This window comes from Euprymna scolopes, chromosome 13 (genome assembly GCF_053919585.1).
Source record: "Euprymna scolopes isolate OS-2025 chromosome 13, ASM5391958v1, whole genome shotgun sequence".
Classification (NCBI taxonomy): domain Eukaryota; kingdom Metazoa; phylum Mollusca; class Cephalopoda; order Sepiida; family Sepiolidae; genus Euprymna; species Euprymna scolopes.
In genome coordinates, this window is record NC_136494.1 from 67,686,367 (window position 1) to 67,701,030 (window position 14,664).

General features: G+C 39.6%; 1 protein-coding gene across 1 annotated transcript; it reads left to right on the forward strand.

Annotated features, from left to right (window-relative positions):
- Positions 1–7,333: 7,333 nt before the first annotated feature.
- LOC145292275 (uncharacterized) lies at positions 7,334–14,395 on the forward strand. The gene is made up of 2 exons (XM_080138600.1): positions 7,334–8,014; positions 14,354–14,395. The coding sequence occupies exons 1-2, from the start codon at positions 7,334–7,336 to the stop codon at positions 14,393–14,395; spliced, it is 723 nt and encodes a 240-aa protein (XP_079994726.1).
- Positions 14,396–14,664: the final 269 nt, after the last annotated feature.

The window sequence follows — 14,664 nt, forward strand, 5'->3', positions numbered from 1 at the left end:
ACAAAAACACAACGGCATATGAACAAATAGAAAGAACAACTAGACGATCACACAATGTTAGCTCTGACTAGACGATAACACAGGATTCCCTTTATGATTCGTCTCCTTTATGATACAACAAATATATAATATATGTCATCTCCTCTAATCCCTTATTAGAGATAACAACGCAACACAAGGTAGTCTGGTCAGACAAAGCGAAAATCGAAATCTTTGGAAGAAACACAGCAACACATGTATGGCATGAAAATGGCACCGCCTATAACAAAAAGAATACCATTCCTACGGTAAAGTTTGGCGGTGGTTCGATTATAGTATGGGGGTGTTTTTATTGCAATAGACTAGTGAACTAGAAATCATCAATGGTAGAATGAATCGACGTATGTACAGGGAGATTTTGGAGAAAAAACTACAGAAATCTGCTGATTTGTTGGGACATAATAGCAATTTCGTGTTTCAGCAGGACGATGATCCGAAGCATACTGCCAAACTAACCAAAGAATGGCTTAGAAATAACGGAATTGACGTTCTTATTTGACCCAGACAGTTTCCAGACCTCAACCTAATTGAACATTTATGGAAAATATTGAAGATCAATGTTCACAACTATAGAAAGCGATTGGAAGCTGTTGAACGCAATAAAGGCTATGAAACCATACATGTATCCAATACTTTTGCGTTAGTTGATTTATATCTTTCCTTTGATATAAACTTTCTAAACTTTAATTTTTTAATTACTACCCCAAATATTAGTTAGAATAGTAATAGGAATATACTGACCAAATTTTAGGTAAATTCTTCAACATTAATTAAAGTTATGAAGAAAAATGTATCCAATACTTTACGTGGCACTGTATATATATATATATATATATATATATATATATATATATATATATATATGTATTTATTTATATATATATATATATATATATATATATATATATATATATATATATATATGCACAGTGTATCACAAAAGTGAGTACACCCCTCACATTGCTTATAATTTTTAAGTATAATCCTTCATGGGACAACACTGAAAAGTAATTTTTTGACACAATGAACAGTACTCTGTCAACAGCATATATAACAGAATTAATTTATTTTACCTTCAAAATAACTCAAAATATAGCCATTAACAGCTAAATCCCTGGCAACGAAAGTGAGTACACCCCTAAGAAACTACACCCCTAAAAGCGAGTACAATCCTTAAAAACTATACCCCTAAATGTTTAAATTGAGTACTGATTTTTTTCTCCTCCAAATTACGTATGTATTACGCCATGTATTCATAGAGAGTAGGTGTATTAAAATTTGTAGTGCAGCCCTCACACTATCTCTTTCCAGTCACTGAAAGTTCCAACATGGCACCAGATGGCAAATAACTCTCTGAGGATCTGAAAAAATGTATTCTTGCTCTACATAAACATGATCAAGGCTACAAGAAGATTGTTAACACCTTGAAACTGAGCTGCAGCAAGATTCACTCGGAACTGGCCTCGGGTAGGTCTTCTAAAGAAGCCGAGCACAGGTCCTGAGCGTCACATCCAAATGCTTTTTTTGAAAGATCGGCGTAGCAGAGATTAAAGAGGTTGGGGCTCAGCCTGTTTATGTTCAGACCATCTATCGCACACTATATCAAATTGGTGTGCATGGCTCTCACCCCACGAGGAAGCCTCTTCTGAAGGCAATGCACAAGAAAGCCCGCAAACAGTTTGCTGAAGACATGTCAACATAGCCCTATGGAACCATGACCTATGGTCTGATGAGGCGAATTTGATTTGTTTGATTCTGATGTGGCGGCGACCAGGTAGGGAGTACAAAGATAAGTGTGTCATACCTACAGTCAAGCATGGTGGTAGGAATGTCATGGTCTGGGGCTGTATAAGTGCTGAAGGTATTGGAGAGTTACATTTCATTAAGGGGAACATGAACTCCAACATGTACTGTCAAATAGTGTAGCAGAGCATGATCCCCTTCCTCCAGAAACTGGGTCGCAGAGCAGTGTTCCAGCATGACAATGACCCAAAACACGCATCCAAGACAACCACTGCTTTACTGAAGAGGCTGAGGGTAAAGGTGATGGACTGGTGAAGCATGTCTCCAAACTTGAACCAAACAGAACAACTTTGGTGCGTCCTAAAACAGAAAGTGGAGGTACGCAAATCTCAAATATCCGCCAGCTACGCGACATCGTAATTGAAGAGTGGAAGAGCATTCAGGTGGCTGCTGGTAAAGTCCATGCCCAGGAGAATAAAGGCAATTTTGGATAATGATGATGACCACACAAAATATTGAGAATTGACATGTATGTTAATATTGACAACTTTTCGTAAGGAGGGTACTCACTTTTGTTGCCAGGAATTTAGCTGTTAATAGCTATATTTTGAGTTATTTTGATGGGGGAAAATAAATTAACTGTTATATATGCTGCAGACAGACTACTTTTCGTTGCGTTAAAAGTCATTTTTTCAGTGTTGTCTCATGAAGAGATATGCTTAAATATTTTAAGAAATGTGAGGGATGTACTCACTTTTGTGACACACACATATATATAATTATTTACTATAATAATTATTAAATAACTACAGACACTAGTGTTTCATCCTTTAGGGAATCATCAGTGCAGAGTGTCACAATTAACACCAGTCAATAAATTCGAACCCGGCGGCAGAAACCATCCCTGGCTTCATTAGCAAGGACCTAATTCATTCGGCTACTGTTAACCGCGAGAAATTTTGTTGAATTTAAACATTTATTTTTACACACTTTTTACGTTAGTAAATTACGTAATTCGCTTTAAAGAATTATGTCTTCTTTTAAGAACGTTGAATACAAGATGGAAAAAAAAGCAAATTCGCAAAATTTTCTTTTTTCAATTCAAGCTAGGCCGAAAAGATTCTTAAACAGCTTGCAATATCAACGAAGCATTTGGCTAAGGAACTACTACTATATGCACAACACAATGGTGGTTTTAGAAATTTCGTGGCGCCGAAAGGAGGCTTAAAATCATGAGCATAGTGATCGGCCATCGGATGTTGACAACAATCAATTAAGAGCATTAGTCGAAATCAATAAACGCACAACTATTCGAGAACCTGCTTCCGAATTTGACGTAATGAATGTGAACGAACAAAAAACTTGATAAATTGGTGCCTCATGAACCAAAAGAAACGCCGTTATGAAGTGTCATCTTCCCCTTTTTTACGCAACAAGAACGACTCGATTCTCGATCGGATTGTGACTTGCTATGAAAATTGTTTTTTTTAATGACAGCTGGTACGCTCAGTTCAGTGATTAGACACCGACGAAACTCTACGATACTCCCCGAAGCCAGAATTGCACCAAAAGAAGGTCATGCTGACTGTTTTGTGGTCTGCGACTGGTCTTATCCATTACATTTTTTTTTAATTCAAGCGAAACAGTTATGATAGAAGTACTGCCGTCCGAAACTTTGACCACACCTTGCATTAGTCAACAGAAAAATTCTTAATGTTCCTCTACGACAATGACCGACCGCATCTTGCTAAACCGACCCTGCAGAAGTTGAATGGATTAGGCTACGAAACACTGCCTCATCCTCCATACTCTTCAGACCTCTCATCTACTGACTACTAATTTTTGAAGTATTTCGACAAATTTATAAGAGAGAAATGCTTAAAAGATCTAAGCGATATCAAAAACGCTTCGATCGTCAACTGAACGCAAGATTTTTTCTTTACTGATATAAGTACACTCGTTTTGCGCCAGCAAAATTGTTTTGATCCTTATGGAGCTTATTTCACAATAATATTTTTTAGCAGACATATCTTCATCTGCATTTAAAAGTAACCCCCCCCCCCCAAAAAAAAACTCAAGAACTTTCTTGTCAACCTGTTAGAACAAAGCGTAACAACTAAATAAAATCATCTGTACATTAAGAAACCATAAAAATGAATAAATAATTAAGGTTCGTTTTGCAAAGGAATATGCAAATTAGTAAGCCGTTTTGAAGTCGCTCGCATATCCACGACTGAGTATATTTAAAAGGACGGTTGAATAAATTTTATATAGAAAAAGTAGGCTTTTAATACTAATGTAAGTGCGACAAAAATCTCAACTTTGTATGTTTATAGATAGAAGATATATACACGTATATATGATGTTAAAAGGAAAAAGAGTACCGGAAGCTCGACGTTTCGCCCGAATTATGTGGTCTTTTTCAAGAGGTGTAGTCACCTCCGGTCTTCCGCTTCCTTTTCACATAATAACGTCGGATTGTATCCATTTTAATTTTTTAATTCACCCGTATATATATATATATATATATATATATATATATATATATATATATATATATATATATATATATATATACTTCATTTACTCACATAAAATTAATATACGAAAGTATAAATTCATGCGTAAACTTTAAGTATTAGTTTATAACAGTGCTCAATGCGTAGGTAGAGCTTAGGCGTAAGCCTAAGAATCCTAGAGTGAATGAAACGGAATATTCAGTGTAGCTTAATCGCCATATATATATAGGTATATAGAGATGTAGATATACGTATACGGAAACGTATTAAGCACCTAAAAATATTGTTTTATTTCAATATATTAGAACCTACTTAACACACACACACACACATATATATATATATATGCATTAGTAAATTACGTAATTCGCTTTAAACAATTATGTCTTCTTTTAAGAACGTTGAATACAAGATGGAAAAAAGCAAATTCGCAAAATTTTCTTTTTTTCAATTCAAGCTAGGCCGAAAAGATTTTTAAACAGCTCGCAATATCAACGAAGCATTTGGCATATGCATGATATTTTACCTGCCGTTTTCGCCCCTTTCCCGTTGCTACAGGACTTGGTAAAGTTGGTCGCAAGTGGACATGGACGAGTTCTTCCAGCCTGTGTGTGGAATTTTATAGCGAAGTACTGGTCCCACTCTTTACACCCGTGGCCTATTCGTCATGGCCCAGTGAGCTGGGACGGTGACAGCGAGGTCCTCACATTGTAGGTTTTATGTCAGACTGTCCTTGTCTTAGCCTCTGGTTCAAAAACCTTCCCCGGAGGCACGGGGAACATATTGGCCAATAAGCTCGTCATGGAGCCCATCCCCTTCAGCCGGTGACCTCAGATGATGTTCGTACGCCCAGTGGTGCAATGTTAGACACCACCTCCTCATATGGTTTAGCCCGCCAGCTGAAGCAGTTTACCGGGATATGACGCTTGGAGTCAACATGTGAGAGATTTAAGGATGAGTGGGGGCCAGTGAGGCTCGTCCACCCTACTAGGTGGGAAGCAGCATGTTGGACAACGAAGGTGCTACCCCTCCTCAGAGCCCCTATGCGAAACGGAAGGTGGAAGATGATCACTGAAAGCCGCACATATATCCTGCATGCAGTCGGTACAGGTTATTGGTTGCCTGATGACAATATCACTCGGCAGCACCCTGATTGATCAAGGAGCCTTATCTAAGGAAGCACTGCTTGCTCTACAAGGAGAGGGGTCTAGAAAATGTGGCCTAAAAGCTCGTTTCCGTCATCCCCAGTCGGCTTGCCGCGGTCAATGGGCATCTCCCAATGCGGTCGAAATACTACAAAGAAACCTATGCACCCACCTGTAAGAGTGCAAAAGTACTGAATCTGGCATCTTGGAACATCGGAACTATCTTAGACAAAGACGACAACAACAATCAAAGCGACAACTGCTTTGATTGCACTTGAGCTGTCCACTGGGGGTAGCAGCCTCTAGGAACACGGCGCCGGATACACCCTCTTTTGGTCCGGGGAAACCTGCAACGGAAAGGGTATTTCTCGAGCATTGGCTTCCTGGTCAGAACCTCCATCGCTTCCACACTGGAAAGCCTTTCTACTTGTCTGAGGAATAAAGAATTTGCTACGCTTCTCAGTGTGTACGCTCAACTCTTCAAGCTGAACCTGCAGAAAAAGACTGATTTTATTCAGAGCTCCGCTATGTACTGCGGCGCACCCCTTCAACTAATAAGGTGATAATCCTCGGCGACTTCAACGCCAGAGTGGACCGAGACGCAATTATCTGGAGAGGAGTGCTTGGCAGACATGGCATTGAAGCTTGCAATCAAAATAGGCGTTTTACATGGAGCTGCAGCTCGTCATCACAAACACCATCTTCCAGCAAAAAGACATGCTAAAGACAACCTGGAGGCATCCTCGGTCCAGACATTGGCGCCGCATAGATGACATTCTAGTATGCCAAAAAGACTGAAAAGATGTCTTACACACCCGAGTGCAGAATGTCATACTGACCACCGCCTAGTGCGTTGCAAAATCCGACTGCACTTAAAACCCAAACCAAGGAAGGGAGGGCCACCCTGGAAAACGTACAAGCTTAGCAAACTACAACCAGCTGTCTTTCAGGCAGGCTTGCAGTCCAAGCTTAAAAACGTCAGCGGCCCAGAAGAAGTTCCCTCACCTGAGCGCCTCTGGGATCAACTGGAAAATAACCATCCTGCGGACATCTGAGGAGGTCCTGTGGTTTTCCACTAAAAAGAACTGCGATTGGTTTGACGAAAACAATGAAGAAATACGAGAATTGTTGGAAAGGAAGAGATCAGCACCGGGCCTACTTGGCTCGCCCGTCCTGTCCGCTGAGGGGAGCAGCCTTTCGTCACATTCCGTCACATCTGCAGCAACCTCCAGCGCAAGCTTATAATCTTAAAGTTCGACTGGTGGTTCAACCTCGGAGTAAGAACGCAGCAGTACACAGACGCCGGTGACTACATCAGCTTTTATGAAGCTCTGAAGACAGTATATGGCTCCGCGTCCATGAATCCACTGCGTAGGGCGGACGGCCAGACGCTTCTAACGGATGGAATATACATCCTGAACCATTGGTCTGGGCATTTGCAAGCTCTCTTCAGAGTTGACCGGGTCATTCAGAGCTCAGCAATCCTTCACATCCCTCAACCGCCAGCCAAAGTGGAATTGGATGAACCTTCCTCCATGGAAGAACTCCATGTAGCCATAAAACAGTTGAAGAGTGGAAAGGCGGCAGGAATCGATGGGATCCCACCAGAGATCTGAAAAATGGAGGCCCAGCGTTGCACAGAAACTTCATAAGCTCCTTGTCTGTTGTTGAGAACAAGGAGAACTCCAACTGGACCTCCGTAATGCGGTCATTGTACAAAAACAAGGGCGAAATGTCAGTCTGCTCTAACTACCGGGGATCACCCTGCTCTCCATCGCAGGTAAAATCCTTGCCCGTTTGCTCCTAAACAGACTGATACCTTCCATCGCAGAAGACTATTTCCAAGAAACCTAGTGTGGTTCTAGAGCAAACAGAGATACCACGGGCATGGTCTTCGTCCTCAGACAACTGCGAGAGAAATGTCGTGAACAAAACAGGGGACTCTATGTAACGTTTGTGGACCTGACCAAGACATTTGACAGAGTAAGCAGGAAAAGGAATTGGCTGAATTTGGAGCGCCTCGGCTGCCTCCCAAAGCTCCTCAGCATGATAGTTCAGTTGCATGAGAATCAGAACGGTCAGGTTAGAGTAAATAACAACCTCTCAGAACCCTTCTTTATCGTCAATGGCGTAAAACAGGGATGCGTTCTGGCACCGACTTTGTTCAGCATCTTCTTTAGCATGATGCTAAAGCAGGCAACCGAAGATCTTTACGATGATGATACTTTCTACATTCGATATCGCCTCAATGACAGTCTGTTCAACCTCAAAAGGCTTCAAGCCCACACAAAGACATTCGAGCAACTGAACGAAGACGCTGCCCTTGTTGCCCACACCGAAAGAGCCTTGCAGTTTTCCACATCCTTCTTCGCAGAGATCTTCGGACTCGAGAACAGCTTGAAAAAGACGGAAGTCATCCACCAGCCAGCTCCCCAGGTAGAGTACCGCCCTCCCTACATCACCATTGGCGAAACTAAGCTGAAGACCGTTTACCAATTTACCTACCTGGGGTGTACCGTCACATCAGATGCCAAACTCGACAGGGAAATAGACATCAGACAGGCCAAGGCAAACAGCGCTTTTGGCAGATTGTACAACAGAGCCTGGAAAAACAGACACTTAAAAAGTTGCACAAAAATCAGTGTGTACAGAGCCGTAGTACTCTCCACCCTGCTGTACGACTCTGAGTCCTGGACTATTTACCGCCACCAATTACGACTCCTCGAGTGTTTTGATCAGCGCTATCTCCACACCATTCTCAACATCCACTGGAGTGATTATGTTACCAATGTTTAGGTCATCGAGCGGGCGGAAATCACCAGCATCGAGGCCATGCTGCTGAACTCCCAGCTACGGGGGGTCGGGTACGTCTCCAGAATATAGAATCATCGCCTGCCCTAGATAGTCCTATATGACGAACTCTCTACTGACCGTCGTGACAGAGGGGCACCGAAGAAAAGATATAAAGACTCTCTGAAGAAGTTCCTAGGTGACTGCCACATGTACCACCTCCAGTGATCTGTTCTCGCTGCTGGCCGTGCTACCTGGCGACGTATTGTACAACAGACTGCCGACTTTTTTGAGATCTCCGCACAGAGAATCTGCGGGAGAAGCTCTGAAGGAGGAAGATTTGGGAAGCCTCAGCAGCCACACCTGACGCGACTTTTGACTGCAGCTGCTGGGGCTAAACTTGCTTGTCCCGCATCGGGCTCATCAGCCACAAGCGTGCCTACAGTCGATGTAGACAACCCCCTTCATAGAATGTTCGTTTGCGAAGTACAGCAAAGAAGATGATATTTTAATTTATATAGAGTTTGTTATTATTATAGAATAAATTTTCTATTCCTTATATTACAATACTTAATATATAGTAGCAATGTAAAAAAATTACTTGGATGCCATGCCCAATTCCTTAGCATCTCTGCCACACCCATATGCATATAATAACTTATAAATGTAGATGTGTACATGAAAACAGCTTTATTTAACTACTCCTACGAAAGTTAACATTTTAATTTTCAATTTTGACACATAGCAACATTTTTATATACTTATAAAGTTAAGTTATTTTCTCACTCTAGCATTGATATTAGTATGTGATCTATCCCGGATTACGCCGGCATGTTACACCCTGTGAGGGTGTGTTAGTGCAGGTAAAGTTCAAGGGTTAAGTTGAGTGCATATGTCAAACTCTGTAGCTGGGGTCGATAATAGCACCCTGAAATAGGTCATTCGGGTACATGTGAAAGGGAACGGGAAAAGAAAGAAAGAAATTGATTGTTTTTTGTTTTGTTTTGAAGAGAGATTGTTGTTCACATTACCTTTAAGAGTATTTCCTGTTATTTTATTTTCGGCGTTTTCTTTTTTGGAGAAGAAGAAAAATGTTAGTGAAATTGTACGCTGTCAATCCAGCCCATGAAAGTGGATGTGTTTCTCAATTATTGGTAGGATTGGCCGGTGATGCCTGGATTAGAGAAGTTTAATCCTTTTGGACTTTTTTCGTCAGTATAATTTTATTGCTTGTTGCGATGTTTGCAGTTTAATTAGACGTATATTAATGTCGACGTTAAATGTAAAATATGCATGTAAGAGCGTTCCTAATTTTTTGTTGGCTTGCTCGCTTAATTAGATGACATTTTCTCAATTATAACTATTAAAAAGATGTCACAAAAACAGAGCGTAGTTGCGATATGTGAACGAGAGATACGGAAAATGCAAAGGTCAGCGACTAGGATAGATTTAAATCAAAAGGTCGTATTACGGTCGGTAAATTATTTTATATTTTCCGGAGTGATTAACATTTACAAGCCAAAATATTTAGCTGCAGTTAAGATGTGGTTTAAGCTCAAGCTACAAAGTTTGAGAACGGGGATTTTCAGTTCGTTTTGTCCGTAAACCTATGGGCTTAAATACTGGTAGTAACTGCAACTAGAGTCAGTAAACAATACGACCTATATACGTAAAGTTTCGGATGGATCCGCTCTATGGGCCTTAACAGGTTACAAATGCCTAACCTTGGAAAATAAAGATTATTCCTCTGACATGGACCGGACGGTTAAAAGGGCAAAAGAATTGCTATTAGGTTGAGAATCACTCGAGTGACGAGAGGTGAAGTATATAAAATAAGAGAAAAAAGGGTCGGCATAATAACACGTTAATCAGTAGATTGCTTCCTAAACGGGAGTGATAATATAACAAGATACCTTATAAGTGAATAGGTTGAGCCTAATTTTGTGCGCTACACTTTGGCTGAGATATAGGAAAAATCACACATCGTCCTTCGAAACGATAGTTAGTAAATATGTAAGTGCATTCCACTGGCGCAAGGAGGGTAAGTTTAGTTATGGGTGTAACATTTTTCCGGATTTATCCCAGGGGCGGTGGTTTTCTAAGCTTTGGAAATCCGAGTGATTTGGTACGTAGAAGATATTTTGAAAACTGACCATCGTAGATATGTAAGTAGGGGTTTCAGTTTTGTTGCCCAGAAGTATGGTATGATTGAGATGACGGAGCGTATAAGTCGATGACAGAAATACGAGGATGGTTTAGTAAAACCAGGGTCAGAAGGGAGAGTCAGAAAAAATCCGGCGGACGAGTGAATCTATACCGGGTTACGCCGTCATGTTTAAAACTATGTAGGAGTTGGCTAGTGGAAGAAGAGTTCAAAGATTAAGTTACTGACGTATGTCAAACTCTGTAGTTGGGTTCGACGATAGCAGCTTGAAATAAGTCATTTGAATACTGGCGAAAGAAAATGTGAAGAGAAAAAGGAAAGTGAAAGCGAGAGAGCATAAAAGAAAGAAGGGAGCATATCTATTCTCTCATATGCAAGTCAGTCTGGGTTCCGATTTTGGATGAAACAGACCTGTGGAGATTGTCGCAAAGATGCAAAAAAGAGTTAAGGACGGTCTATAGGAAAATGTTAAAGTGCCAAGATTGAGAAAGCAATACACCAAGCATTAATTAAAAGAAGCCTCCGACTTGTTATTTGTGCATGCCTTGCAGCTACGAGCGACGAAGCTAAGAGGTAGAAAAAAAGGCATGTCAACGTTTGGTTACACACATATTTAGACATATATCTTTGAACAACGAACTTTCATTAATTACTTTTAATTTTTTATTGGCCCTTATAATGATTGGTTTCATTTCACTTTAATGCTGGATTCTATTCATGCATAGTTTCTACATTCTGCATAATTGCGTAGAATTTAAGATGAATATATTCTAGCACGCAGAAATATTTTTATATATTTTTATCTTTATATGAAAGTGACCTTGGCAATATGCGTTAGAAAAGTTTCTAATGGACTCCCCTCTGAATATTTGGTATACAGATTGATTTATAGGGTATTTGGACCCGTAACACACTTTCATTTTGTTTTTAGGGGTGTTATAGTGATAAAATGGACGGGGTTACTCTAAATAAAGAAAGTAAAAGTTATCGTCTCTTATAGATCTTTTAAAAGACTAAAGAGTTCTACAGGGAATCGAGGATAAGATGGCAGCTTTGCTTGACATTGAATATCGTTCTGTAAATAATTAAAATTTTCTGCCGTGTATAAATTGTATTTAAAAATACAATCAACTAGTTTACTTGTTATTTGAATATTTAATGATCCTGACATTCCATTTTCCGATCACAGCTAAATTTAGTGACGAGATGAAATGACATTAAATACCAAAAACATAAAAAATATCAAAAACAAAAACGCACACATGGTCTAAAAAAAAGAAGAAAACTTCGGAAAAATCTTTTCTGTGCAAACGAAAAAAAGTCTTTTGCAAAATAATTTTTTGCTTTAACACATGAAAAAGATACTTTTTCCAAACCATTTTTTGTGAAAACACTAAAAAAATAAAATTTTCCACAATTAATTTTTTGTGAACACACGAAAAAACAAATAAAGTAACATTTTTTTGCGAACAAACGAAAAAAAAGGAAATGTGCATAAACAAAAGAAAACAATCGGAATTATTTAGGTCCGAATTATCGAGAAAATTATTGTGAAAAACTAAGAAGAGTAAGAAGAATCTTTAAAGGCTGAAAATAGTTTAATTGGAACTTTAACGGCACAATTATGCAAACAAGTAATGAAAACACCAAACTCAATTGCTCTGGACACGATGACTGATTTTCATTCAATCCGCATTTAAAACAAATTTTTACTGCTTGGTGTGGCCGATAGAATGATCCGTTTCAGCCTTCAGTCCAAAGCGTCGGGTAATATATGCAGCTTTAGCCAAAGTAGAAAAAGAATCAGATCGTCTACAAAAAAAAAAAAAAAATGAGTAATCCAACCTACAAATTACTCGTCCTGGGCAGCATCTATTGTCATTGTAACGAAGCCTAATGTGCGCACTTCAGCAGAGGATTAAATGATAGACTGGAGGCGCATCGATATCCACTGTACTGTAAAACTCAACAGTGGAACTTGTTTTGCAAAACCGGACGCTGCAAATGCATATCTTTCAATGAAAGTTGATGAAAATCTGCACCCCCTTTTCATTTTATTTTTTACTTTGAAGGCTACTATTTATCAAGGCTCTATGGCAACTCTAGGATATGGGTTAAGTATTAAGTAGATATTCTGCACTTAGTCAAGAGAGGTAAGGGTATTTTTTTAGCTCCACCCCAGATGTCGTAGGAGTACTCCCTCTTAGAATGAAATTGGTCTTGTACAGGAAGAGGATCGCGGCGGTAGTGAGATACCTCGGGAGTGGTTAGGGATCTGATGTAGGTATTTTATTTCAGATTTAGGGTAAGAATGAGTCTCAAAAACTTATGTCTGCATAGATGTTGACAAATGATCGAAGAAAATGGTTTGTGAGACCCTTGGTAAAGGTAAGAAAGAGAGTTGGGCCCAATGTGGATCCTTTGGGCATGCCATCATTACTACTGTGACCTACGTATTTCTGCCTATTAACGACCACTTTAATAGACCTATCAGAGCGAAAGGATTTTATGCTTGAGAGGACATTTCCAGCCATTCCGTAGCTGGAGATTTTATGAAGTAAACCAGTGTGTCAGACCCTATCAAATGCTTTAGATATGCTAAGAGCTACCACTCAAGAAATGAAACCTTCGTCATTAAATTCACTGATTCTGTGTGATATCACAATTAGCAAATCAGCTGTTGATCTCTCAAACCCATATTGCATGCCACTGAAAAGGTTATTTTTGTTGAGATGATTGACAATTTCTCTATCTATCATTTTTTTTTTTTACACAGTGATCACCACTTATCAAGGCCCGGAAGCCACTCAGGGATAAGTGTTATTGCAAGTACATTAAGTTAGTGAGGAGATTTGCTGAAGTGTTTACTTAAGGGGGCGGTTCATTAGGAATTTGTTAACATTGGACTTGAAGACATCCAAATTGTAGTCCGGAGGGAAGCAGGCAAACGGAACAGAGTTCCACAGGCGTGCAGTTCTAAGAAAGAAGCTTTGTTCATGGAATCCGCGTTTTGATTTAGGCACAGATATAGAGTGGGGGGAATTTTTCACAGTGGATTCAGCTAGACGGGTGTTTTTCGTGAAAGATTGGCGAGGGGGGACCAGAAATTGGAGTTCAGACGAGCATCTGCCATGGAAATAACGATAAAACAAGGACAGGCTCGCAACGTCTCTTCTGTGGGAGAGAGGTTGCAGGGTAGAGAAAAGGGCATCCCCCACTAAGCCACGAAGTCTATTTTGTACTCTGTCAAGGCAGGATAGGCTGTTTTTAGCAGCTCCTGCCCAGATATGGCAACAGTATTCCATCCTTGGACGTACTTGGCTTTTATATAGATAGAGAATTGCATCAGTAGTGAGATATATTCTGGAGTGGTAGAAGGATCCCACCATCTTTCCAGCGACCTTGACAACAGACTTGATGTACGTGTTCCATTTCAGATCAGGAGTAAAGGTCAAACCCAGAAGCTTGTCAAAACACGGAGCCTCACCCAGACGAGAGCCATCCATCACAATTGATGCCAGATGGGGATCAGAGCGTTGATGATGTAAGGATAGGAGTTTGGTTTTGGATGCATTAAAGGTAACCAGCCACATCTTCCCCCACTGAACCACGCGCTCGAGATCAGAGGAGAGAGAATCAGAGAGAATTTTGTCATTTACAGCTTTTGATGTGTTGTATTAGCAAACTGTCTTTTCATGTTAGAAATTAAGCAGTAATATTTCAATATTTTAAAACTGATTTTTTGTTATAAGTTTTTAACAGGGGGTGGAGGTTCAAATTGATATTTTCATCAATTTTTTATGCATGTATACATATTTAAAATGTACACCCTTAAGCATGTTAAAATAATTCGACTACATTCGTAATTTAGATCATTTATCTGAGGCTTCTTTTTCTTTATATATAATGCTTAAAGTATTTTCAATCTTTTTATATTATTTTCGCTTTGTTAGACTTTAGTATTTTCACCCATGATTCTTCAGAATTCAGAATGATGGCAGCCATTCTTTTTTTTAAATTTGCGATATTGGACTAGAATCGGAGAGGTGGAGAGTTAGTCTTCGCGACAACGTGCTTGCAGTTTATCCCTGTAGTTAGCAGTATTAGAAACACAATCTACAAATGGGCAGTTAAATTGATAAACTACATTGATATTTGTCTGCGAAATGTCGTTTTTGATAACGTGGTAAGTCGTCTGTAGTTTTTTTTTATAATAGATATTTTATTGTTATCGTTGGAAACTACATATCGACAGATTATATTT

What these genes read in the sequence shown, in the direction of transcription:
- LOC145292275 (XM_080138600.1), top strand. Translation starts at nt 7,334, where the DNA reads ATGGTCTTCGTCCTCAGACAACTGCGAGAGAAATGTCGTGAACAAAAC. An exon ending in TAGACATCAGACAGGCCAAG is followed by an intron (nt 8,015 to 14,353) that starts GCAAACAGCGCT and finishes TCGCTTTGTTAG; the next exon opens with ACTTTAGTATTTTCACCCAT.